At 32.4% G+C, this 26,175-nt stretch overlaps 1 protein-coding gene across 1 annotated transcript in view; it reads left to right on the top strand.

The window, feature by feature from the left end:
• Window positions 1-26,175, top strand: part of LOC126890632 (juvenile hormone esterase-like) — a 106,965-nt gene that overhangs the window by 40,247 nt on the left and 40,543 nt on the right. Inside the window, exons 3-4 of the mRNA XM_050659718.1 lie at window positions 15,370-15,903; window positions 22,236-22,574. Of these exons, the coding sequence (XP_050515675.1) occupies window positions 15,370-15,903; window positions 22,236-22,574 (873 nt within the window). The remainder of the gene's footprint in view (window positions 1-15,369; window positions 15,904-22,235; window positions 22,575-26,175) is intronic.

Here is a 26,175-nt window from a genome sequence, read left to right as displayed (position 1 = left end):
GAGAAGGTATTTTGACCAGATAACGATATGATTTGAGCCTAAGCACTTCCGAACAATTTGACCAATTACTCTTCAGTATTGCCCAATAAGATACGTTAGAAAGTAGTAAGCCACACCCGCGTCCATGTGGACTAATAAAAGGAGTGATCAATTTTGAAGCAAGCAAATGTTTATATGGTTTATCTTTATTTCTATGCTCTTCGTAGAATTATTGACCGGACCCCAAAAATGCTTCTGGTCCAACTGACATCGTAAGAACAGTAAGAAAATATTTTGTCAATTTATAAATTAACGCAGCGGAATTTTTGCGCATGAGTAGAAACAGTGACTTAAATCAACAACATAGCCTAAAAATTATACCGTAAACAAAATTTTGTATTTATTTATACTATCATTTATTATAATATTTATCCGTTCTTTGAGTTACAATGGATTAGGAAATAAACGAAGGTATGCTCCTTGGTGCCATGGAATTTCCAACTATGTTGTTTCATTTTCTGGTCTTTAAAATGTTCATTGGATTTAATTATCGTATATTATGTGTGGATAACCCCGAATTAATAAGCTAATAAACAACTCATATTTATCTAAAACATTAAAACTACACTATGATATATATACAAGCTGTACGCTCCCGAGGAAGCTGAAGCTGTTTTCACTTGAAGATCCTTTTTGTGGGGGATCATCCCATTCTGACTTTGGTTTTACAATTGCTGGTGTGACTTCGCTGTTTCCACTACCTTTCTCCATTCTTCTCTCTCCCTGATTTTGCTTCCTATATTTCTAATTTCCATACTTCTTAAGTCTTCTTCCACTTGTTGTCTCCATCTGAGTTTAGGCCTGCCTCTGGTTCTTGTACCTGGTGGTATCCATTCGGTTATAACTCTTAACGGATTGTTCTTCTCTCTTCTCATTATGTGTCCATACCATCTAATTCTCTGTGCTTTTGTTGCTCTTACTATGTTCTCTTGACCCATCCATTCTTGTATTTCGTGGTTCATCCATTGCCTTGCATCCTCTTCGTTTTCCCTCTTTGGTCCCAGAATTTTTCTCATAATTTTTCTCTCAAAAACTTTCAGCTGCTCTTCTTCTCTTGCTGTTAATGTGAATGTCTCCAAAGCATATAGCACTATTGGTCTTATGGTCGTTTTGTAGATTTTCATTTTTGTATTTCGGCTTATCTTCTTATCTTTGAAAATTTTTTTATTTCTGTAGAATGCTTTGTTTCCTGCTTGAATTCTTCTTTTCATATCTACACTTTCATTTCTTCTGTTGACTAATACTCCCAAATATTTGAATGTTTCAACCTCTTCGAAGCTGTGTGCGTCTATTGTCATTTCTGTCAGTTGCGTCTTCTTTTTTTTACTTACATTCATGTATTTTGTTTTATTTTCATTTATTTCCAGTCCTCTTAGTTTGGATTCGTTTTCTATTTCTTGAACGGTTTTCTTTAATGCCTTTTTATCTGTTGCTACTATGGTTATATCGTCCGCATATCCAATTATTTGTACTGTATTTTTATTTATAGTTCCTGCGTTTGACAACTTTTTTATTATCTTATCTAATGATAGAATAAATAGTACAGTTGAGAGCGCATCTCCTTGTCTTACTCCATTTTTAATTTTTATTATTTCTGTTCTCTCTCTTCCGGTGTCTATTGTTGCTTGGGAATCTCGCATTGTCATTTCTATCATTCTTATAATTTTATTTGGTATTTTGCTCTCTTCTAAGTCTTGGATCATTTTTCTTCTACTTAGTTTGTCAAAAGCCTGTTTAAAGTCTAGAAAAAGTATATGTGCTTCTCCGTCGTACTCGTATGTTTTCTCTATCGCTTGTTTTAGTGTGTGGATAGCATCTATCGTGGATCTTCCTTTTCTGAAACCGTACTGGTAGTCTCCTATGCTTTGTTCTGTGTATATTGTTAGTCTGTCTCTAATTATACCAGTCAGTACTTTATATGTTACATTCAGTAAGTTAATTGCTCGGTAGTTTTTACATATCCTGTGGTCTCCTTGTTTTGGGATTGTCACAATAATTCCTTTCTTCCATTCTTCGGGCATTTTTTCCTTATTCCATATATTCTGTATTAGTTCATAAATCTTTCTGTATAGTGCTTCACCCCCGTATTTTATAAGTTCTGCACATATTCCGTCGTCTCCCGCTGTTTTCCCGTTTTTCAGTTTGCATATTGTATCTTTTACTTCTGTATAGGTCAATTCTTCTTCTTCACCTTGTTCCGGGTTCATTATTGTTTCTCTTTCTTCTTCTACATCCGTTTCTTGATACATTTCTTCGAAATACTTCTGCCATGTTTCTGCTTCTATGGCTACATTAGCTGTCCGTTTTCTACTACCTAGCTTTAAGTATTGGTACAGTGGTTTTGAATTGTGTCTCTTATTTTCTGTTTCGATCTCGTTCATAATTTCGTCTACTTTTTTATTTTTCTTTGATTTAAACAATTTCTTTGTCTTTTTCCTTTGATCTTGGTATTTTTCTCGTTCCTCTTCTTTACCTGTGCTTAGCCATTTCAATCTTGTTTTATTCTTTTCGTCCACTGCTAGTTTGCACTCTTCGTCAAACCAATTGTTTCTTCTTTCTTTTTGCATTTTTCCAACTACTTTCTCTGCTGCAGTGTTTATTCCTTGTTTGATTTTTTTCCACTGCTCCTCCATTTCTTGTTCCTCCTTGAACTGCATCTCTACATTTACTTCTTTTACAAATCTTCTTTTTACTCCTTTATCTTTCAATTTATCTACGTCCCATCTTCCCTGTGCTTTTCGTCTTTCATTCTTTGTTGTTTTTATTTTACATTTTGCAATCACTAGCATATGGTCCGAATCAATGTTTGCCCCTCTGTGAGATCTCACGTCATTTATCGACTGTTTGTGTGACTTTTTAATAAGTACATGGTCTATTTGATTCCCCTCCAGACTGCCTGGTCTCATCCATGTTATCTTGTGTATGTTTTTGTGTTTATATCTCGTGCTACTTATGTCCATGTTTAATGCCGCTGCTAAATTACATAATCTTTCTCCATTATTGTTTGTTGTGCTATGTAATGAGTTTTCCCCTGCAACCTCCCTAAAGCATTTTTCTTTACCTATTTGTGCGTTGAAATCGCCTATAATAATTAATATATCTTCTCCCGGGATTTTTTCGGCATTTTCTTCTAGTGTTTCATAGAACTGTTGTTTTATTAAGTCATCACTGTTTTCTGTGGGTGCATAGACATTTATTATGGACAACTTGTTCGGTTTGCTGTTTACTCTTATGTATGATAATCTTTGACTTATGGGTTTAAATTCCATAACTTTATGCCTCATTTCCCCTAACACAATAAAAGCAGTTCCTCCATATCCTTGTTTTTCTTCTCCAGCATACCATACTGTATAATTTTCTTTTTCGATTTTTCCATGTCCCCCCCACCTGGTTTCTTGAATTCCTGCAATATCTATATTGTATTGTTTCAACTGTGTCGCTAGCTCTTCCATTTTTCCTTCTTCTAGCAGTGTCCTGACGTTCCATGTTCCAATTTTTTTTGTCATTTTTTTAATTCTCTTCCTTTTTTTTGTATTTTTCTTATTTTTTTGAATATACCGTGACTCATTTACCTCTTCATTTGCATTGTCTGTTTCCTTTTCATCCATCCGTTCTCTTTTGTCTAGTTTTTTGGGACATTTTCAATTTCTATAAGTTTATTTTCTCTTGCATTCCATTTTAGCACTTTGTCATTTATTTCTAATTTCTGGTATCTGATTTTTACTTTTGCTCCTTTGCTTCTCTGTTGTTTTGCTATGTCTCTGATTTCTTTTTGTATCTTTGCTTCCTTGAACGTCAGCGCTGCATCTATGTATATTTCTCTACAGTCTCTTGTGTATTTGAGTTTACCTTTTTCTTGCAGTATTTTCTGCTTGTCTTCCCAGCTCTTCGTTTCTATTATACATTTCTTGTATCCTATCTTAAACGCACTTTTAACTTCTATTTTCAGTTGCAGCTCTGTTTCCATCATTTTTTGTATGTTTTCTCTTAGTCTAACTTCATCTTCCAGATCTACCTGAATTCCTGTTATGATTAATTTATTGCGTATTTTTTCTTTATCGATCTTCTCTAATCTATTCTCCATGAGTGTTAACGCTTTTTTGAGTTCTTCGTTTTCTTTCTCCCATTTTTGTTCTTTTTTTTCTACTTCTCTTTTTAAATTTTCTGTTTCTGCTTTGTTTTGCTTAAGCTTCTGCTTAATATCTTCCAGTTCGTTTTTCATATCCTTGATTTCATCTTTAATCTCTGTTTTGCTTTCCAGAATATCTTCTTTAATTTCTTGCCTCATCTGGCTCAGCAATATCTTAATCTCCTCCATGTCCGTTAATATTGTACTTACTTTTTTTATGCGCGTGTCTGGAGCTTTTTTGCTTTTATGTTGCTCTTCTTCAATCGAGCTGTCGTGCTCCGGTTTGTGTCTTTTTCCTTCTGTTTTATTTTCTTCGTTGTTCATCTATTTGTCTTGTTGTTTGTTTTCTAGACTGAAAATCTTTACCAATATAATGCGAGAAAAATATATTTTTAGTTCACTTAAAGCTTATAATATACACAAAAAATAGGAAAATGTAACCTGTGTCTAATAGTAATTATTATTATTATTATCTTCTTATTTTTAATTACGTTTTGGTAAGGTCTCAGATATTTTGCACACGCCGGCAACGTCGCAGAATATTTGGCCGTACTTCTGTTTGCTAATTTATTTATGGCTTTCAGTAATTAAATATTCATTAATGTTTAATTATACACGTTTTTGTTATATTCAATGTTTGTTGTATTTGTAACTTAAAGAAAATATTGTTCTGTATTATTGCAAATCTCCTCTCTTACGTGCATCAAATTAACAAAAAGATGACTTACAGTTGAAATGTTGAATTCACCACACACTTTGTGAAAATTTCACCAAAAACCAATGTTTACTTCCGTACTAAAACAACTTTTTTCACCAGAGAGCAAATCAACTTGTGTTCACACCAACTTTTAACACCCGAACAGGACAGCAGGGTTAATAAGCTAATAAACAACTCATATTTATGTAAAACATTAAAACTACACTATGATATATTTTTATTAAATTAATAACATCCATTGTAACAAATAATTAACAAAATTCGAATATGTTGACACACAACTTAAAAGGTATGAGGGGGCGGGTCCACTTTGAGTGACAGAACAAAATTCTTCCTTATGATTGGCCAGACGTAAGAAACGCACTGTAAAAGATGAAAGTTGTTCATCTCTTCCGTTCCGTTACGTTTCTATTACGTCCCGTCATGCGCTTACGTTCATTTATAAACAAGAATACACAAAATTCGGTGTTGAACTTTTCCAGTGCATCTACGTTACGTCTACGTCTACGCTACGTCAAACTATAAATCCAACCTTAATGTTTTTTATGATTGGCAAAAAATTTTGTATGCACCACGTCAGTAAAGACCCTTTATCGAACTCGTCTGTTACTCGCCTCGCTCGCTTCGCTCCCTCTTCTCGTAATATCAGACTCGTTCGATAAAGAGTCATTTTACTGACTTGGTACATAAATAAGTATTACTAGAAGTGGATTTTAGAAACTATCCAATAATACACTCCCCGGCACAAAATTCCGCCATCTAAAATTTTTGAATAAGTTTGACAATTTATAACTTTATTATTTGTATTGGAAAAGACTGCAAGACTTGTACACACTTCTACATAGGTCAAAACGGCAAACAGGTGTATGTTTTCAAAAAACTTTTGATAGTGTGTAAAAAATATTTTATTATCAGCTAAGTACTTTCGACACATAACGTGCCATCATCAGAGCTTCCTAAAAGGACATATTTAGATAAGATTTTTTTATATAAAAAATGAGTGAAAAACTTACGTCCTCTTATAAAACATTCATAGAAGAGCAATTGCTAAACGACACAATAAAAAACATGGATACTGGGCAAAAGCCACAGATATAGGGTATAATAACACTTTAAAGTGAATAAAATCACATCTAAATTCTTTTAATAATTAATAAGACAACATGGCTGAGTCAAACCATTTTGAGCCCACGTGAACAGCAGATCAGCTGAGGAAGACTGTCATTTATTAAAATGATAAAGAAGGAACTACAATCTTATGCGACCTCTATGTTCATAAATATTAATTAAAAATTGAAAATGACTAAAAAGCCATGTATATGTTAAATGAATTTAAAGTTAAGATACTAAATTTTAAAGTTAAATTTTCAAAAAATTTCTATTATTACTATTGAAGTGAAATGTTAACGTGTATATTAAAAGTTATCAAAATTCTTCCAAAAAACAAAACTGTTATAGTTTGACCAAGTGTAGAAGAAGTTAGATGAAATCATACCTAGAAGAAATATCATTTGACAAGCTCAGAGTTCGAAAGCTGTTATTAAAAATTAAAAATCTTATTGATTAATTCAGACAAATAACAAATATTTACTTGTTTACAAATATGTAAACAATGAACGAAAACTCAAGAATACCTAAAGTAATGTTCAAAAAACTTTCATAAATTGTTGGGTATACTGTATATTAAACCAAAATTACTAAAGAAATTTCTTAAAAATAGCATCAAATTTACAATTTAATTGAATCTGAGTGTTAACACAGTTTTGAGGGTTTCTTTTCATTTCTCTACTTATTTCTAGATCTTCTAGTAGATTAATTTTGGTATAGTTATTATTAGGTATGCTGTGTAAGATCCTACTATCTATTTGTGGACTAAAGCTATGTTTCGATGCATGTAAATGATGACCAAAGCTAGATTTATCGATCTTTTACATATGCTCTTTGATACGAGTATCCAAAGGTCGCATCGTTCTACCCACGTAGGTCACAGGGCATTCACCACATGACAATTTATAAATGCCACTTTTTGAAGTTTTTTCAATTTTGTCTTTAGTATGAGAAAACAAGTTAAACATCAAGTCAATTTTTTCTCATACTAAAGACCAAATTGAAAAAACTTCAAAAAGTGGCATTTATAAATTTTCATGTGGTGAATGCCCTGTGACCTACATGGGTAGAACGATGTCACCTTTGGATACTCGTATCAAAGAGCCAGGGCCCCCGCAAGGCTGATTGGCGCCCGCGTGCGGGACATATTTTAGCGCCCTTTAAATCTACTATACAGGGTGAGTGGGAAGGAACGCACCAAATTTTAAGACTGTATAATATACGTAAAAATAATCAAAAATAACTCATATGTTGTTATTCGATTTTCATTTGTTTCCGAGATATGGGGTGTTAATATTTTTGTTACAAACTGACGATTTATTTATTGCTCTAGAACCGGTTGAGGTGTGCAAATGAAATGTGGTGGGTTTTAAGACATAGTTGGTGCACATGTTTTGACACACAATTAAGAACTTTATATTCACCATTGGCGCACGTACGGGTAATAGTCTAAAATTTTAGAAACAACAAAAAATAGTACGCTACTGAGATATTACAAATTAAAAATTACTTTTGAATTCCCTGTTCAATTTCTGATAAACAATCTATTTTCATGTTTGTTCATACGACGCTTCGTTTTCATGCAAAAAATAAAATATCTTAACGCTTACAAAGTATTCGAAATAAGTTTCTACACATTCATATAGAAACTTAAAAAATTCTTTTTTAAAAAATTTACAAAAATTGTAAAATTCTTAATTGTATGTCAAAACATGCGCAATAACTATATCTTAAAACCCACCAAATTTCATTTGCACACCTCAACTGGTTTTAGAGCAATAAATAAATCGTCAGTTTGTAAGAAAAATTTTAACACCCCGTATCTCGGAAACAAATGAAAATCGAATTTTTACGTATTATATACAGAAAAAGTTTGGTGCGTTCCTCCCCACTCACCCTGTATAAAACTAATAATTATTTTGAAAAATTTAAACCCAGAATGAAAGACTACCTTATTACTGAGGCCGAAACCCCTGAAAACTTCTATAATGTTTATTTTAATCAGTTACAGGGGTGAAAATAAAAGAGAAAATTTAGTGTGATTTTTAATAATTGCAAACATTTAATTCAGAAGAAAATTTTTATTTATTTTAAGGGACTGTCGGCCCTCGGCAATGACGTTATCTTTCATTCTGCGTTTAAATTTTTTAAAAATACTTATTAGTTTCCCCAGGATTCGAAAAAAAAATGAATACATTTAAAACACATTAAAAATTTTGACAGGCGACATTTTTCGCCTTTCCCCTTAAATTTTTTGCAACATTAATGAAGCCCTGCATATTAAATTAAAAATATACATTTAAGTAAATAAACAATAATATTTTGTCATTTCAAAGTTTTCAAACTTTTATACATAACTAGAAAATATATTTATGGGAAACTGTTTTATTATTAATTTTACGAGAAAAAGTTATTCTTCATAAAAAGTTCTGCATTGTCTAGAACTCCGAATGCAACCATCAAATATCAAATTTTATGAATCTTATACGAGGTATGTCAAACAATATGAATTTCGGTCAAGAGCAAAGTACGTTTAGTTTTCACAATATTGAAAATTTATTATGAAAAGTTGTTCAGCATTAAAAACTATGTTTCTATATGCAATTACATCCTTCTAATTGAAATATATTGTGATCTATAAACGCACTTTACTTTTGATCGAAACTCATATTTTTTTACATATAAAGCTCATATAAAATTGAAAAAATTTGATAGGATTTGATGGTTGCATCTTAGATTTTAGACTATACAAAGCTTTTTACAAAGAACTTTTTATCGTACATTAATTGTACTTTTCAACAACGCCCATTTCATTTATTAGAAATATTGTGATAAGTCTTTTATTATTAATAATTAGCCCTTTTCAGTTATTACAAATAATGTGATAACTCTTTTATTATTGTTAATTAATTAATCAATAACAATAAAAGAGTTATCGCATTATTCGTAATAAATGAAAAGGGCGTTGGGTATCAGTGATTTGAGAAAAAAGTTTTTTATGAAGAATAAATTTTTTCCGTAAAATTAATAATAAAACAGTTTTCCATATGGTTCCAAGTTACGTAGACACAATGTATTAATTATTTTCTTTTTTTTTTTCAAAATAAATTGTACATTGTAGATTTCATTAGAGGAAACTCGATTATAACTATTTAAAATGAATTATTATTATTATATGCAATGATTATGATAGTTACCATTTTCACAATTAATTTAATTTCCACACCACTTAAAATAACAACAAATAAAAAAGATTGTCCAATTTTTTTTACACGAAAACAAAAGTTTAAAATCAGGGCAGAACAAACCCAATGGATATTGCAATAATAGTCGTAGGCAGTAGTAGGTAATTATTAACACCAATATAAAATAAAATTTTAAACCTTTCACTGCAGGAAACCATCCGTTCACCAGTAACAATAAATAATGTTTGTGCCTAGTAAACGCATATACAAGAAGGAAAAAGATACTCAAGTCAAATACATAATCATAATTCATAGAGTATTTGTTTACTTAAGGGTAATTATCATACAGATTCACTTTATAGGAGTAAAACTGCTTGATCCAGCAAGTTGTGTTTTTGTTGAAGTAAAACTGCTAAGTTGCATTTTGTGGGTGTTAATTTATGTTTCTACTCGTCAAGAAGTGTGATTTGATGTTTATTTGACTATTTTGAGTGTCGCTTTAGTTTACAAATGATTATCTCATTTAAAATAAATATTTTTAATTTATCGAACCTTCGGTTTGGCGTCCCTTTGGGGTTACGCCAGCGTGCGCCGCACGCGTTGCACGCCTGGTTATGGGGGCCCTGCAAAGAGCATATGTCAAAGATCGATAAATATAGCTTTGGTCATCATTTACATGCATCGAAACATAGCTTTAGTCCACAAATAGATAGTAGGATCTTACACAGCATACCTAATAATAACTATACCAAAATTAATCTACTAGAAGATCTAGAAATAAGTAGAGAAATGAAAAGAAACCCTCAAAACTGTGTTAACACCCAGATTCAATTAAATTGTAAATTTGATCCTATTTTTAAGAAATTTCTTTAGTAATTTTGGTTTAGTATACAGTATACCCAACAATTTATGAAAGTTTTTTGAACATTACTTTAGGTATTCTTGAGTTTTCGTTCATTGTTTACATATTTGTAAACAAGTAAATATTTGTTATTTGTCTGAATTAATCAATAAGATTTTTAATTTTTAATAACAGCTTTCGAACTCTGAGCTTGTCAAATGATATTTCTCCTAGGTATGATTTCATCTAATTTCTTCTACACTTGGTCAAACTATAACAGTTTTGTTTTTTGGAAGAATTTTGATAACTTTTAATATACACGTTAACATTTCACTTCAATAGTAATAATAGAAATTTTTTGAAAATTTAACTTTAAAATTTAGTATCTTAACTTTAAATTCATTTAACATATATGGCTTTTTAGTCATTTTCAATTTTTAATTAATATTTATGAACATAGAGGTCGCATAAGATTGTAGTTCCTTCTTTATCATTTTAATAAATGACAGTCTTCCTCAGCTGATCTGCTGTTCACGTGGGCTCAAAATAGTTTGACTCAGCCATGTTGTCTTATTAATTATTAAAAGAATTTATATGTGATTTTATTCACTTTAAAGGGTTATTATACCCTATATCTGTGGCTTTTGCCCAGTATCCATGTTTTTTATTGTGTCGTTTAGCAATTATTGCTCTTCTATGAAGGTTTTATAAGAGGACGTAAGTTTTTCACTCATTTTTTATATAAAAAAATCTTATCCTAAATATGTCCTTTTAGGAAGATCTGATGATGGCACGTTATGTGTCGAAAGTACTTAGCTGATAATAAAATATTTTTTAAACACTATCAAAAGATTTTTGAAAACATACACCTGTTTGCCGTTTTGAGCTTTATTATTTGTACTCAGATTTTCAAGATTATTGCATCAATTTATAGGTACATGTTTTGGTCTCGTTTTTTATTATTGCGGTAACAAAAAATTCCCAAGATTTTGCTTTGAATTATCCGAATGTCTCATTTATTGTTAGAGCTGTATAATTTTGTGTAAATAAAAACACTGATTGACTCATAAACATAAATACCTTAAATTGAGGTTGGATTGATAAGATTGGAATGGCCTGCATGCAGCCCACATCTCAATCCTCTTGAGCATTTATGGGATGAATTAAAGATAGTTATTCGCCGTCTCCTAGGCTTCCATCAAATTTGGTACAGTTATGGCACCGGTAGAGGAATATCGGGCTATTCGCGATTGAAACGGAATATAGAGGGCAGCTCGAATGCACGAAAATGGCCGATATAAATGGTATAAACAAACATTCAATTGAGGAATAGAACAATACCGATTTGATGAAATTGATGAATATTTTAATGTACTCATAATGCTGAAATTTACTAAAAATTTCTTAATAGTGACCAAATTCCGTTCAAATCAACAATTTTCTGGTTTGTTTATACCACTTATAGTAGTTTAAATTTATTCCACCAGAGGTCAGCTACTTTGTTTTTCATCGCGAATTCCTGAGGCAAGGATAGCACATTTTTATTCGATGCCAAACAGATTGCGAGCAGTCGTTGCTGCGAGAGTTGGACATACCCGCTATTGAGTTGTTTATTTTTGTTTTGTTAATTTTGTTTTGTGTTGTTAATTTAAGTGCGTTTAATATTTTTAATTAAGTAAACCTTTAAAGCAGTTCTTTTATTTAAAGCTTTTAAAACAAAAGAAATATTCGGATAATTCAAAAAAACAAAATCTCAGGGATACCTCCAGCATAATACAAAGGGAGTATGTAACAAAATAAGCCGTCCAATTTTACCACAGAATCTTTTAAAGTTAGGAGAAAATACAATGTTTCTATTCACCCCAGTATAATACAATATAAGCAAAAATTTTTTGTTACCGGAATAATAACAGACGACACGAAAATATATTATGTACCTACAAACTGATGCAAAAGTTCTTGAAAATCGGAGTACAAATAATTATTATTATTATTATTATTAAAGAAGGAAAAGGAGCCGAGGTCTAGGACCTATATAGCTCCATTTTACTAAAAAGAACTATGCAAAAAGAAACCTAAACTTAAGACTACATACGACTTATAAATTAATTTAATTTAAGAAAAGAAAAATTATTGTTCCCGTGGTACAGAACTAAAAGAGTCATATTTATTTTTGAAGCAATTTACAGATACAGCCCCGACGACGTCGTGTGGAAGTGAGTTCCAGGTATAAAATATTCTATTGGATATAGAGTTCTCACGACATTTACTGTGAAACTGTTGTCTGGCTAATTTGTATGGATGACCCCGCAATCTAAGGTCGTTACTCAAAGGGAAGAGATGTGATAGATCTATCCCAAACCTTCCCTGTAACGCTCTATAAGCAATTATTAAATCCCCACGAAGTCGTCGGTCCATAAATGTAGGATAATTTAAGTAGGTTAACCGTTCTTCGTAGGAAGGACGACGACGGCCATAAGGAATTCTTCTTGCCCATCTTTGCACAGATTCAAGTCGATCAGAATCCCTTTGCCAGTCGACATTCCACACGGGTCCGGCAAACTCTAAAATAGGTCTTACATATACACTAAAGAGAGCAACAAAATTTTTTGGCGATATCTTAGAGAAAGTCTTAGATAATAAGTAAACTGATGTTCTAGCTTTATTGCATACCGACTGGATATGTTCAGACCAAGATAATGTTTCCGTCACAAGTACACCCAAGTCTTTTTGCTGCGAAACAGTTTTTAGAGAAACATTTGAAAGTACATACCGATTCCTTGGATTGTTTTTACCTAAATGTAGAACTGCACACTTGGATGTGTTTAATTGCAAGCACCAATCGTCTACCCACTTAGCAACCTCTTGAAGGTCGGTCTGTAATTGATTGTAACCAGAAAAGGGATTTGCATATAACTTTGTGTCATCAGCGAAAAGCGACATGTTACTTTTAAGGTGAATTGGCAGATCAGCAACGTACACTAGGAACAAAATCGGCCCCAACACTGAACCCTGCGGAACGCCACTGTATACACTAAACATTGAGGAATAACAGTCACCAACGCGTACACAAAATTTACGGTTTATTAAAAATCCTTTAATCCACTCAAGTAAGTTTCCTCTAATACCGTTATGTTCAAGCTTAAATAGTAGTCTCTTATGAGGAACTCGATCAAAAGCCTTAGCAAAGTCTAAATATATAATATCGACAGGTTGATTACTGTCCAAACAAAGAGACCAGTCATTAACACATGTTAACATATTAGTAACAACCGATCTTCCAGGTACAAAACCGTGCTGGGAAATAGGAATTCTATTATTGTTTAAGAGAAAGTTCATAACCGATTCGCGAATAACTGATTCCATCAATTTAGCCGCAATGGATGTTAGACTAATTGGTCTATAATTGTCAGGATCTAACTTGTCACCTTTTTTATAAATTGGAGTAACACTAGAGATTTTCCAGCCATCAGGTAAAGTGTGTGACAAAAATGAGGTTTTCATTATAAAACTTAACGGATGGATAATCGAGTTTGCACACTTCTTAAATAAAATTGCGGCGAAACCGTCTAATCCGGGAGCGGAAAAGGATTTTAAACACAAAATTTTTTGTTTAAGAATCTCTGGATCAAAGTCTATGTCACTAATATCGTAGTTACTTCTTGTAGAAACAACACGTAAAGTATTCGGAAGAGCCTCCTCGATTGTAAACACTTCTTGAAATTTTTTGGCAAAAATAGTAGCAACTTCCATTTTCACTGAGGTTGGTTCGCCTGTTTCGGTTTTTAAAATAGGTAACGAAACTTTAGATAAAATAGAATTTCTGACATATTTATAAAGAGGTTTTTTGTTCTTATTTGAGGACAGTTGGTTTTCAAAATTTTGTTTAGATTTAAAAATAGTTGATGTTAAGTTATTAGAAAAAGTTCGATGATTGAGGTAGTCAGCATTCGTTTTACTTCGTAAATACTTTTTCCATAATGACTTTTTAAATTTTATCATTTCAAATATTTCTGCACTTATCCATGGCTTATTAGGATTACATCTACGTTGCACATAATGAGAGTTCGTGCGCATGGATTCATTCAGAAAATTTTCAAAAATTTCCCACTGTTTGTTAACATCCTTACCATTCAACATATCTGCCCAATCTGCAGTAGATACATCTAAGTTTACATGATGATAGTTTATTCTTTTATATGTCATTAGCATATTATTTTGTAATATTTCCGACTTGAGGATCTGTATGGAAGTTGAAATAACTGCGTGGTCCGACTTTCCAATTGGAGATGTAACCGAAATATTAGTTAAAAGATTAACATCAGAGGTTAAAGTAAGATCTGGCTGAGAAGGTTGTTGATTCAGACGAAAACGAGTCGGTTCAACCCCCGGTAATAAAGTTATAAATTGTCAAAACTAATCAAAAATTTTAGGTAGCGGAATTTTGTGCCGGTGAGTGTTTAAAGAAACATTACAGTATTTAAAAAGATAAAGGCAGTTTTTGTTTTCATTTGATTCAGAGTTGGACCACCATCTCCATATAGCTATTTCAGCATCTATGCATCCTCAGTGGAGCTATGCAGTCACAACTCTAAAGCAAAATCAACAAACCCTGCCTATTTAAGGGAAAATATCGTGATGCAATGAATTCACCTTTTGAGACGCAAAACAGCGACATCTCTCGTAATACGAGGAAGACGAAAAGCCCCAGATGCAAAGGTTACTACTTTTATAAAATGAGAATAATTGAAATAAAAATAGTAAACAATAATTTAAATCCAAGACTTTTCGTTAAGAAACTGCTTTCTGGCTGCATCCCATATCTCCGGCTTTTACAATAGGTATGTTCGTAGTACGATCCAATCGATCAGCAACCGTTGCCAACCATTAGACGCATGCGCAGTTAACAGTTAGCGCTGCGCAGTTAACAGTTCGAGTTCGTAGACTACGAACGCGCTTGCGTCTGACGGTTGGCAACGGTTGCTGATCGTTCTACGAACAAACCTAAATATATAAGCACACGTGTCGACGAATATAGAATAAAGCAAATAAAGGACACTTAGGCCACGTATTTACCTTCTTTTAGGAAAAGAACCGAAAGACAATTTCAGGTACTAAAATCTGAGTAAAGATGAAAAAGATAAAGGCAGTTTTTGTTTTCATTTGATTCAGAGTTGGTCCACCATCTCCATATAGCTATTTTAGCATCTATGCATCCTCAGTGGAGCTATTCAGTCACAACTCTAAAGCAAAATCAACAAACCCTGCCTATTTAAGGGAAAATATCGCGATGCAATCGCAATGAGAATATTATTACAATTAGAAAAATTACATTATTTATTTTTTACAGTTACCATCAGAATGTAACGCATTAAAGTCAGTTATGGTTTGGATACATGGCGGTGCTTTCGTAACTGGTAGTAACAAAAGCAGCTTCTATGGCCCAGAATTCCTAATAACTGAGGACATCGTTCTTGTTACGATAAACTATCGTGTAGGTTTCTTAGGATTTTTACATTTAGATGACACATCCTTAGACGTTCCTGGTAATGCTGGCTTAAAAGATCAACAACTAGCGCTGAAATGGGTACAAAATAATATCAAGAGCTTTAACGGAGATCCTAATAACGTTACTATATTTGGAGAGAGTGCTGGAAGTGCCTCTGTCCATATTCACGTAGTATCACCATCGTCCAAAGGACTGTTCCATAAAGCTATTTTACAAAGTGGGTGTTTGCTGAATCCATGGGTATTTTCTAAAGATTATGCGTTGACGTTTACCAAAACAATTACTGATACTGTGATGACTGAAAAAGAGGCTTTAGAAGTTTTAAAAAAGTTACCTGTTGAAGAACTTTTGGTGTTTCAGGAAAAATTTTATGCGGTAGGTTTTTAAAATACAATACTAATAGTTTTAAGTATTAAAATTGTAAATGAATAAACGTTTTCATTTCGTTGCCAAGCGAAACCAAAGCCGTCTTATATTTTCGTTCAGAGAGCGCTACAAGCATTCTGACCGATTTCAAAACTTGTTAGTTTATCATCAGAGAATGCATATGTAGCTATCTAAACTAAAATAATTCAGGCCCACCTACCCTCGAATTGCAACTAACGAAATGGCATGTGTGTCATAACGACATCTACAAGAAACAAGTCAAAAGTTTTAATCTGATAAAATATAAAATAGTATTAAATTAAAAACTTATTGGGACCATTTTTTTCGGTTCACCTCCGTGGTTTCTAAAAATGCCAGCCAAACGGATGCTGGAGCAAAAGAAGATGAGAGAATTCTAGAATCAGATTCTAGAGAAACACGGAGAAATAAACTGAGGCATTCTAGCATCGATTAGGATACTGTCAAAACAACGGAAGACATTTTAAATACTTGATTATGTAGACATTGATTTAGCAGTGTAGTAAACTTTTAATTATGATGTTCAAATTAGGTTGCTACCGAAAATGGACTTATACTTAGATAGGAGTAAACTAATAGAGATGGAAATGAATAAACACTTTAATTTCGTTGCAAAACGAAACGAAAACGGTTTTCTATTTTAGTTCTTTCAGAGAGCGCTACAATCACTCTAACCGGTTTCAAAACTTGTTAGTTTATCATTAGAGAATGCATACATAATATTATGTACCTATCTCTACAAACCTCTACAAACTAAAATATTTTGGGCCCGCTAGCCTCGAATTGCAACTAACGAAATGGCATGGGTGTCTCAGCGATATCTACTAGATAGTCCAGAAAGCCACTGTGCATCCGCTAGGAAAAATATTCTAATTCGGATTTTTTGCACAATCTTACTCAAAAAGAACCCCTATTAACAAATTTGCATGTTGCCAGGACCAAAAGTTGGTCAAAAATTTTTTAAACGTTTTTTTTTTGTTTTTTTCCTAAAATTATTTTTTTTGCATGGAACAAAATTTTGTTAGGTTTTTTGGATCATTCCAAACAGAAAAAGTCTTTAGTGACTTTTCTCTAAAGTTGATAGTTTTTGACATATAAGCGATTAAAAATTTAAAAATTGCGAAATCGGTCATTTTTAACCCTCAAAAACTATGTGAAAAACTGAAAATTTGAATGTTGCCAAGGTAGGTAGATATTCTCTAAACATCGATTGATGAAATCCCGAAGAGTTTTTTGCAATACAATATCAAAAACCCCTTTGTTTTTTAATTGCCAATCAAGCGTGCGCGACACTATTTTCCACCGTTGCATGTGTATACAGTATGGTGCAAATGAAAGGAATAAATTCGTTATTTCGTAAACCGGTGACTTTAAGGAAAAATCCCAAGACAGGTCGGTTTTTATTTTTAAGTTATGATATTGTGGCATATATAGTATTCTAGTGACGTCATCCATCTGGGCGTGATGACGTAATCGATGATTTTTTTAAATGAGAATACGGGTCGTGTGCTGGCTCATTTGAAAGGTTCTTCAATTCTCTATTCAGTAATATAAACATGTACATAATTGTTTATACAGGGTGTCCAAAAAATGTTTATTAATTTAAATCATTTGGCAAATTGACAAAAAAATTAAATTATTGGAGACCCTGTATAAATAATTATGTAAATGTTTACATTACTGAATAGAGAATTGAAGAACCTTTCAAATGGGCTAGCACTCGACCCCTATTCTCATTTAAAAAAATCATCGATTACGTCATCACGCCCAGATGGATGACGTCACTAGTATACCATATGTGTCACAATATCATAACATAAAAATAAAAATCGACCTGCTTCGGGATTTTTCCTTAAAGTCGCCGGTTTACGAAATAACGAATTTATTCCTTTCATTTGCACCATACTGCATACACATGCAACGGTGGAAAATAGTGTCGCGCATGCTTGATTGGCAATTAAAAACAAAGGGGTTTTTGATATTGTATTGCAAAAAACTCTTCGGGATTTCATCAATCGATGTTTAAAGAATATCTACCTACCTTGGCAACATTCAAATTTTCAGTTTTTCACATAGTTTTTGAGGGTTAAAAATGGCCGATTTCGCAATTTTTCAATTTTAATCGCTTATATGTCAAAAACTATCAACTTGAGAAAAATGTCACTAAAGACCTTTTCTGTTTGGAATGATCCAAAAAATCTAAAAAAATTTTGTTCCATGCAAAAAAAATAATTTTAGGCAAAAAACAAAAAAAAACGTTTAAAAAATTTTTGACCAACTTTTGGTCCTGGCAACGTGCAAATTTGTTATAAGGGGTCCTTTCTGAGTACGATTGTGCAAAAAATCCGAATTAGAATATTTTTCCTAGCGGATGCGCAGTGGCTTTCTGGACTAAGAAAGAAGTCAGTTTTCAATCTAATAAAGTATAAAAAAAAATTTAAATTGAATACCTTATTGAGGACATTTTTCTGATTACACCTCCGTGGCTTTGAAAAATGCAAGCCAAATGTTGGAGCAAAAGAGGATGAGGGAATTCTACAATAAGTTTCTAGAGAAACACGGAGAAGTAAACTGAGGCATTCTAGCATTGATTGGGATACTGTCAAAACAACGGAAGACATTTTAAATACTTGATTAGGTAGACATTAATTTAGCAGTGTAGTAAACTTTTAATTATGATGTTCAAATTAGGTTGTGTGTGTGTTTGTGTTTTATTTGCACTGGTTTTAAGCAAAAATTTAGTTGTAAATGGTTTGAATCAAAAAAATTATTGAGGCGATTAAACGTTTCTAAGATTTTATTTTATCTTTTTAAGATTTTTTTAACTGCATAGAATCGAAAGTAAGTACTTTACACTATTAAAATTGTATTGAAGTGGATATTTCAATACAATATACAGGTATTCTATTTAAAAGAAACTGAAATGATTAATGCTCTCATAAAAATGTTACAAACATCAAATTCCAAATATCACTTTTGCAAAATGAATAGGTGTATCCCTGTTTTTGTATAAATCGAACCATCGATTTAACATATATATTGTTTTCCAGATTTTTGGTCTTGTTTAGTTTTACCACTTTTCTCTCTCTCTCTCTCTCTCTCTTCCTTGTTTTCTTTAATTTTTTATGACCATTTCTTTGATGTCCCTTTAGACTGCCTCTATCTGTTTTCCCGTATTTAATTAGTCCCCAACACGTCTGTGGATTTTGTCATTTTTAACTACCGAGTTATTTGTCTCCTCCTGGTTTATGGTATTATTATTTCTATGAAGACGATACATCTACAATTATCGGATATTGCTTTGTTATTTTTTATAAGTATGTATTGTTTCCTGAAAGTAATCATCTGTGGAGTTGATCATTATTCCAAGATATGCATATTGGTCGACTCATTCGATAATGGATCCGTTATTGAAGATATTCTCGTTATTTCTTTGAGTTTTTGATATTCTCATAAATTTTGTCTTCTTGATGTTCATGGTTAGACCATATTTTTGTCCAAACTTCGCTATTCTGGTCACCAGCCTCTGAAGATCCCCAATATTTTCGGTTAAGGAGACAGTGTCATCCTCAAGAAATTTTTTCAAGACCTCTTCTGAGTAGGCATTTAAAAGAATTGGCGACAACACGCATCCCTACCTCACCCCACTTATAGTATACATTGGATATAATCCTGAGGTAATTGTATTATATCTTCTTTAATTTCAGGGAATTCTTTTTGTTCATGTCGTACTTTGCCGAATGCTTTATTATAGTTAATAAAACACGCATATACCTCTTGTTTCAAGCCCAGACGCCTTTGTATTAGTATATTAAGTGAAAAAAGAGCCTCACGAGTTCCTAGGGCGTTGTAAAACCCAAATTGCGTATCATTAATTAAATGTCTATGTCCAGTTTATGATATATTCGCCTTCGGTTACGGACGACTTAAACATTCTTTGGTTATTATGTGTTATTATGTCTGAGATATAAATTTTGTTCAAGAGTATCACTAAAACATCAGTATGCTGCTCATCTATAATTTTTAGTAGTTCGATAGGAAGCATGTCAATTCCAGGGCGTTTCCGTCCTTCATTGTTTTTAATACGTGTATTATTTTCTCTATTGTGATATCTAGACCTATTTCTCATGAAGTAAGTTCTATGTGTTCCAGGTCCCCTCTTTCATCATCGAACAATTCGTCGATTTATTTTGCCCAACGTTGTACCTTCTTATTGGTCTGAGTTATATATCAATAGAGTGTCTATCCAGAAGTGTATCCTTTTTTGGAGGTCCTCGATCCCTTTGCATTTCTATTCAAAGTGTTTTTTTTTCTTTTGCCTGCTTCCAATCTTCCTTATGTTGTGGTTAATCTCTATGGTTTCTTTAGGCTTGCTTGTGTCTATTATAGCAATTCTTTGAAGCCTTCTAATATGTGTGAGTTTAATTTTGGCGATAAGTGGGTTGTGATCTAAGACCACGTCTGCTCCGGGATATGCTTTCACCGCTTTAACAGCATTACGGTATCTTTTGCTTATCATAATATAAATAAAATTTATCTGATTCCTAACTACTTTCTACGATGAATCTGCGGGCGAAGATTATGTATACCTATAGTTGTCTGTTTGACAGCTTGAAAAATAGGTTTGTAATAATGAAGTTTTGCTCTTGGCAAAATTGTAATAGACGATCGCCGCTCTCATTGCGTTTTCCCAGACCATATTTTCCAACACACTTTGTTCCTTTCCAATCTTTGCATTGAAATCATCTAGAACTATCGTGATATCGCTATTTTTTGCTTTTTTCAGTGCTTCTTCGATATCTTCTACCTCATTGTGGTATTTCTTAGTTTTCCCCTATTTTTAAAATTTGTCTAGCTGATTGTCCTTACTCGAACTCACCAATTTTGTAAAATACTTCTTGTTAAATACTTCTACATAATGCTAATGGAATAGTTTATATAGGGTGGAAGGCACTTATGGAATAAAATTATTTCTGACCTTGTTTTAAAAAATTTTAAAAAATGCTGAGATCCGTCCATTTTTAAATATAAATATACGCTTTTTAAACCTAAATTTGAATGTACAGGATTCACGCAAGCCTAGCATAGTCCAAAAGCTGTATTTTTAATGGAACACCCTATATATTTTTAGATTTTTAAGAGTTGCTTAACAACCTGATTTCAACGAACCATATCATGTACGGTGTATTATGAATAATACAGGGTGAAATTTTGAAATGGAAACCACTTGGTATAAAATGGAATAAAATTGTTTTATATCCTTATTTAAGGAAATTATAAAAAACGCTAGGATGTGTCAACTTTTAAATTCATATATGCCTTGTGTAAACGTAAGTTTAAATATACAGGGTGATTCACACAAGTCTAGTATAGTCTACGATCTTTAATTTTAATTAAAGTCCCTGTATATTTTATGTTTTTAGAATCTGCTAAACAGCCTCACATCAAAAAGTTTATTCTGTAGGGCCTATTATGAATAATATAAGGTGAAATTTTAAAATTATGTTTAATTTTCGTCAAGATATTAAATACCTACATAAAATTTAGAAATTAATAATTTTTCATACTTTAAATTATTTTAAATTAGCTCAATACAGATATACATTTTCTAAAGTAAGTATAAATCTATTAGGTTTTGTATTTATTGTCTTGACGAAATTTATTAAAAATTTCAAAATTTTACCTTGTATTAAACATAACGGACCCTACATAATACACTTCTTTGAGATAAGGTTCTGAAGTAGCTTCTAAGAACATAAAAATATATAGGGTGATCCATTAAAACTATAGATCATGGACTATGCTGTACTTGCGTGAATCAACCTGTATATGTAAATTTATGTTTGTAAAGCATCCATTTGTATTTAAAAGTTGACGTGTCCCAGTATTTTTTATAATTTACTAAAATAAGGACATAAACAAATTTATTCCATAAGTGGTTTCCATACTTAATAATTTCAAAATTTCACCATGTACTATTAATACTACGCACACGCAACATGATATAGTTCGTTGAAATTAGGTTATAAAGCAGCTTTTAAAAGTATAAAAATATACAGGGTGTTCCATTAAAACTAAAGCTTATGGACTCTGCTAGACTTGCATGAATCACCCTGTGCATTTATGTTTATGTTTAAAAAGTGAACATTTTTATTTAAAAACCGACGGGTCTTTTATAATTTTTTGAAACAAGAAGAGAAATAATTTTATTCCATAAGTGCCTTCCACACGGTATGTTTATGTTCTAATATTTATTATTAAGAAACGTTATATATTTGAAATACATTTTAGTTTTATTTCAGTCTTTAAAAGGCGCATCTGTGATAGGTCCAAACATCGAAAAACCCAACAAAACAGCAGTTCTAACATCTAACCCTACTGAACTGTTAACAACTGGCCAGTACAATAAAGTTCCTTTAATACTTGGTTACTGTGATAGGGAAGGAATTCTACTGGAAGTGTATAAACGTTTCGGAAACAAAGCTGGATCTAAAAAAGAGGGACAGGAAGAAGATGTTGACGTTAAGAAATTCCTTGTACCTGGTTTATCTGAAGATGATCCTCAGAATAAACGTATTTTAAAAACCCTTGTAGAAACTTACAAAAAAAGGGCAACAGAAAGTGAAAAAGACAAATATCTAGTAAGTATATAAAGCGATTTTGAACATTTGTAACAATTTTTTGAAATTTATGGTAGGTGATTCATTTAGTGTAGTGTGGGTGTAGGTGATTCATTTATTAGGTGGGAATTTGATGAGAGATCGTGCAGTAATTATGTCAGCTAATTGCGTTTTTGTTCAGCATTGTTTGATATTTTATCATGGAAAGACTTATGCCCGTATTTATAGACGAGTCTCAAGACTTCGTCGAGTCTTGAGACTGATCATGAATAAAAGTTGTATTTAGTTTACACACAAATTTTATTCAAGGTCGGTCTTGAGACCCGACGAGGTCTTGAGACTCGACTATAAATACGGGCCTTAGGCAGGCCGCACATCAAAGAAACATGAAACGTGAAACATTAAACGTGAAACATGAAACAAATAGATTGTAAAAAAAGTAACCGTTTAATGTGATAAGCTAATCGATAAAACAAAAATAAAATTTGTATAGTCGGCAATGGATAGTGACGTGGTCGTTGCTGTCGGCGACGCTCTTTAATTGCTTTTTAATATCAACGAAACGTAAAACATCAAGAACGAAACTGTTTCATGTTATATAGTGTAGGAAACAAAGGTTGAACTTCGCAAATAAGTCCGGTTATATATTTTTTTTTCAGTATATCAAGAGGTGCTTTTAATGAGACTAACTTTTTCTTAAAAGATTTCGCCCCGGAACACCCATTTTCATCCCTTTAAAGTGGGTAGTTTGTCGTTTTTGCGAAACGTAGCCCTTCCTGTACGTCAATACAAAAAATTCCTTAATAGAAATATGAAGAGGACTATATTTCCTACAATTTATTCCGCGACAGCACATATCTGTCACACACCGTTTAGCGGAGGTGGCGCCCCAAAGTTGGCAAGTTTTAAAAAAAGATGTTTTTAAAAAAATATACATATTTTTCCATAACCGTAATAGGAATCAAGAAGCAACCCAGCGGCAATTAATCACAAATAAATGTTTGATTTTTTGGTATAGGTTTCATTTAAGGGCAATTGTTCACAGCGGCAATTAATCACAAATAAATGTTTGATTTTTTGGTATAGGTTTCATTTAAGGGCAATTGTCCATTTTCTAATTACAGGGTGTTAAATTTTAAAAAGCTCCTTTTTATATATACCATCTGAACCGCTTATGCTAGCGTAAAAAAACTTTCAGCGATTACCCATGTACAAGTATTATTTAAAAATTTGTATAATTCACCCCCATATTTTCCGCGAAACCACCCAAAAAAAGAGAAAATGAATAAAGAAAATATGCAAAAATTGAATCTGGGCCACCGCTGTGGCTTTATGGCGCAAAGAAAGTTAAATATATATAGGTCATAATATGTAGCAGACAGTGTGTTTCTTTATTTGTCATAAGTATATTATTAATAAAATGAACAGGTGACGAAAAAAAAACAAAAACTGGAGCCCGCCAAAGCATTTCTGAGGTTTGCGGCGCCACTGTGCCGTAACTGTTGTTTATACGAAAAAAATGCATAGGAACTTATTTGTAGAGCAAATAGTGGTCTTTGATTCTGTATAAGCGTTGTTTCATAAAAATAGATAGGTAATGAGAAAATCGTGAAAACATGCTCGCCAAACTTATTTTCAGGGATAGGGGTAGTTTCCGCAAAGATTTTGCAATAACCATAATATATAAATGTATATATAAATATGTTTATAAAAAACCGGGTGTTTGAACCGGGTATGAAAATATGTGTTCCGGGGAAAATCTTTAAAAAAAAGTTAGTCTCATAATAAGCACCCCTTGATATACCAGAAAAAAAATAATACCGGACTTGTGTCGAGTTTGCGAAGTTTAATCTCTGTTTCCTACACTAATATACTAATCAAAGAAACAAAAATAAAATTTGTATAGTAAATAATGGAAAGTGATGATGACGAAGCAGTTGCTGTTGTGGCAACTCTTTTATTACTGTCCAAAAATCATAACCATAGTACATAATATTTGGTTGCAAAGGAATTAAATAATCATCTTGCTAAATTTCAATCATTTTATAGAATGAGTATTCAAACATTTACATTTTTTTATTGTGGGTCCTGGTTTAAAAAACGATATTTTCTTGTTATTGTCTATGCGAGTACCACTTCAGGTTATAATTATTGTACAACTCTTCGTTCTGCTCCACCACAGAATCCAATACAATATTAAATTCTTGGTCGCATTCATTTTACGCATGTAATTAATTAGTTAAAACAATGAAACTGATATCGAAAAATAGAACACGTCCTATTTCATGAAACACGTTTCAAGAAGATAAAATTGTTTCATGGGCATTAATCACACTCGTTTCATAGATATGCGTTTTATTTCCATGAAACGTGCTTCACGTTTCATGTTTCTTTGGTGTGCGCCTTCGGAAGATTAAAATGTTGCACGCGCATAAATCACACTCGTTTCATTGGTATGCGGACTTCTATTTGTTTAGAATTGTTTTATTTTCATGAAACGTGTTTCACATTTTATGTTTCATGTTTTACGTTTCTTGTTCCTTTGATGTGCGGCCTGCCTTAGCTGTCAAAAAAAAGTCTAGAAATTATCATTCAGCTGTATTACGAAAATGGGCGTTCTACGAGAAATGTGTTTCGTGCGCTTAGAGCAACTTATGGTCCACATAATCACTACCGTTGATTGAATATACGGATTGAATATCCGTGTCTATAATTAATGTCACTACACAAACTCACTACACCATCAGTAAATTTGCGTCCCAATAGTAGTGATGTTGATTATAGTTATTTTCGAGTATTCGTTACAAATCGTTACTTTTGTATAAAGTAATCATTTACAGTATTCGTTACTTTGATTACTATGATTACTTTTGTTACTTTAGTATTTGAGTACCGGTAATCATATTGAAAGTCGTATTTCTCAGTAGGTAGGTATTTTGTATAAAGTAATCATTTAAAGTATGCGTTACTTTGATTACTATGGTTACTTTTGTATTTGAGTACCGGTAATCATATCGAGAATCGTATTTCTCATTAGGTAGGTATTTTGTATAGGTATTCCAATATAACAACGACCTTCACCGATCTGTTTAAGGGATAAAAATGAATTGATTACTATGATTACTTTTGTATTTGAGTACCGGTAATCATATCGAGAATGGTATTTCTCAGTAGGTAGGTATTTTATATAGGTATTCCGATATAATAACGAGCTTCACGAAGTACGAAGTAATCAGAGTAATCAAAGTAATCAAAATAGATACAATAGTTGTTACTTGCTCTGATACGATTGGTACGAAGTAATAAGAGTAATAAAAGTAATCAAACTAGATACAATAGTCTTTACTCGCTCTGATACGATTGGTACGAAGTAACAAAGTAATCAGAGTAATCAAAGTAATCAAAGTACATAGATACAATAGTCGTTACTCGCTCTAATACGATTGATATGAAGTAACGAAGTAATCAGAATCATCAAAGTAATCAAAGAATATACAATAGTCATTACTCGCTCTGATTCGATTGGTACGAAGTAACGAATTAATCAGAGTAATCAAAGTAACGATTTGCCTCTCTGCATAGCAATCGTTACTTTCGGTATTCGTAAGTAACGAGTACTTTG

The sequence above is a fragment of the Diabrotica virgifera genome, chromosome 8 (assembly GCF_917563875.1).
Source record: "Diabrotica virgifera virgifera chromosome 8, PGI_DIABVI_V3a".
In the NCBI taxonomy this organism is placed as follows: Eukaryota; Metazoa; Arthropoda; class Insecta; order Coleoptera; family Chrysomelidae; genus Diabrotica; species Diabrotica virgifera.
Note: the sequence above shows the minus strand (reverse complement) of the source record. Positions and strands in the feature narration are given on the sequence as shown.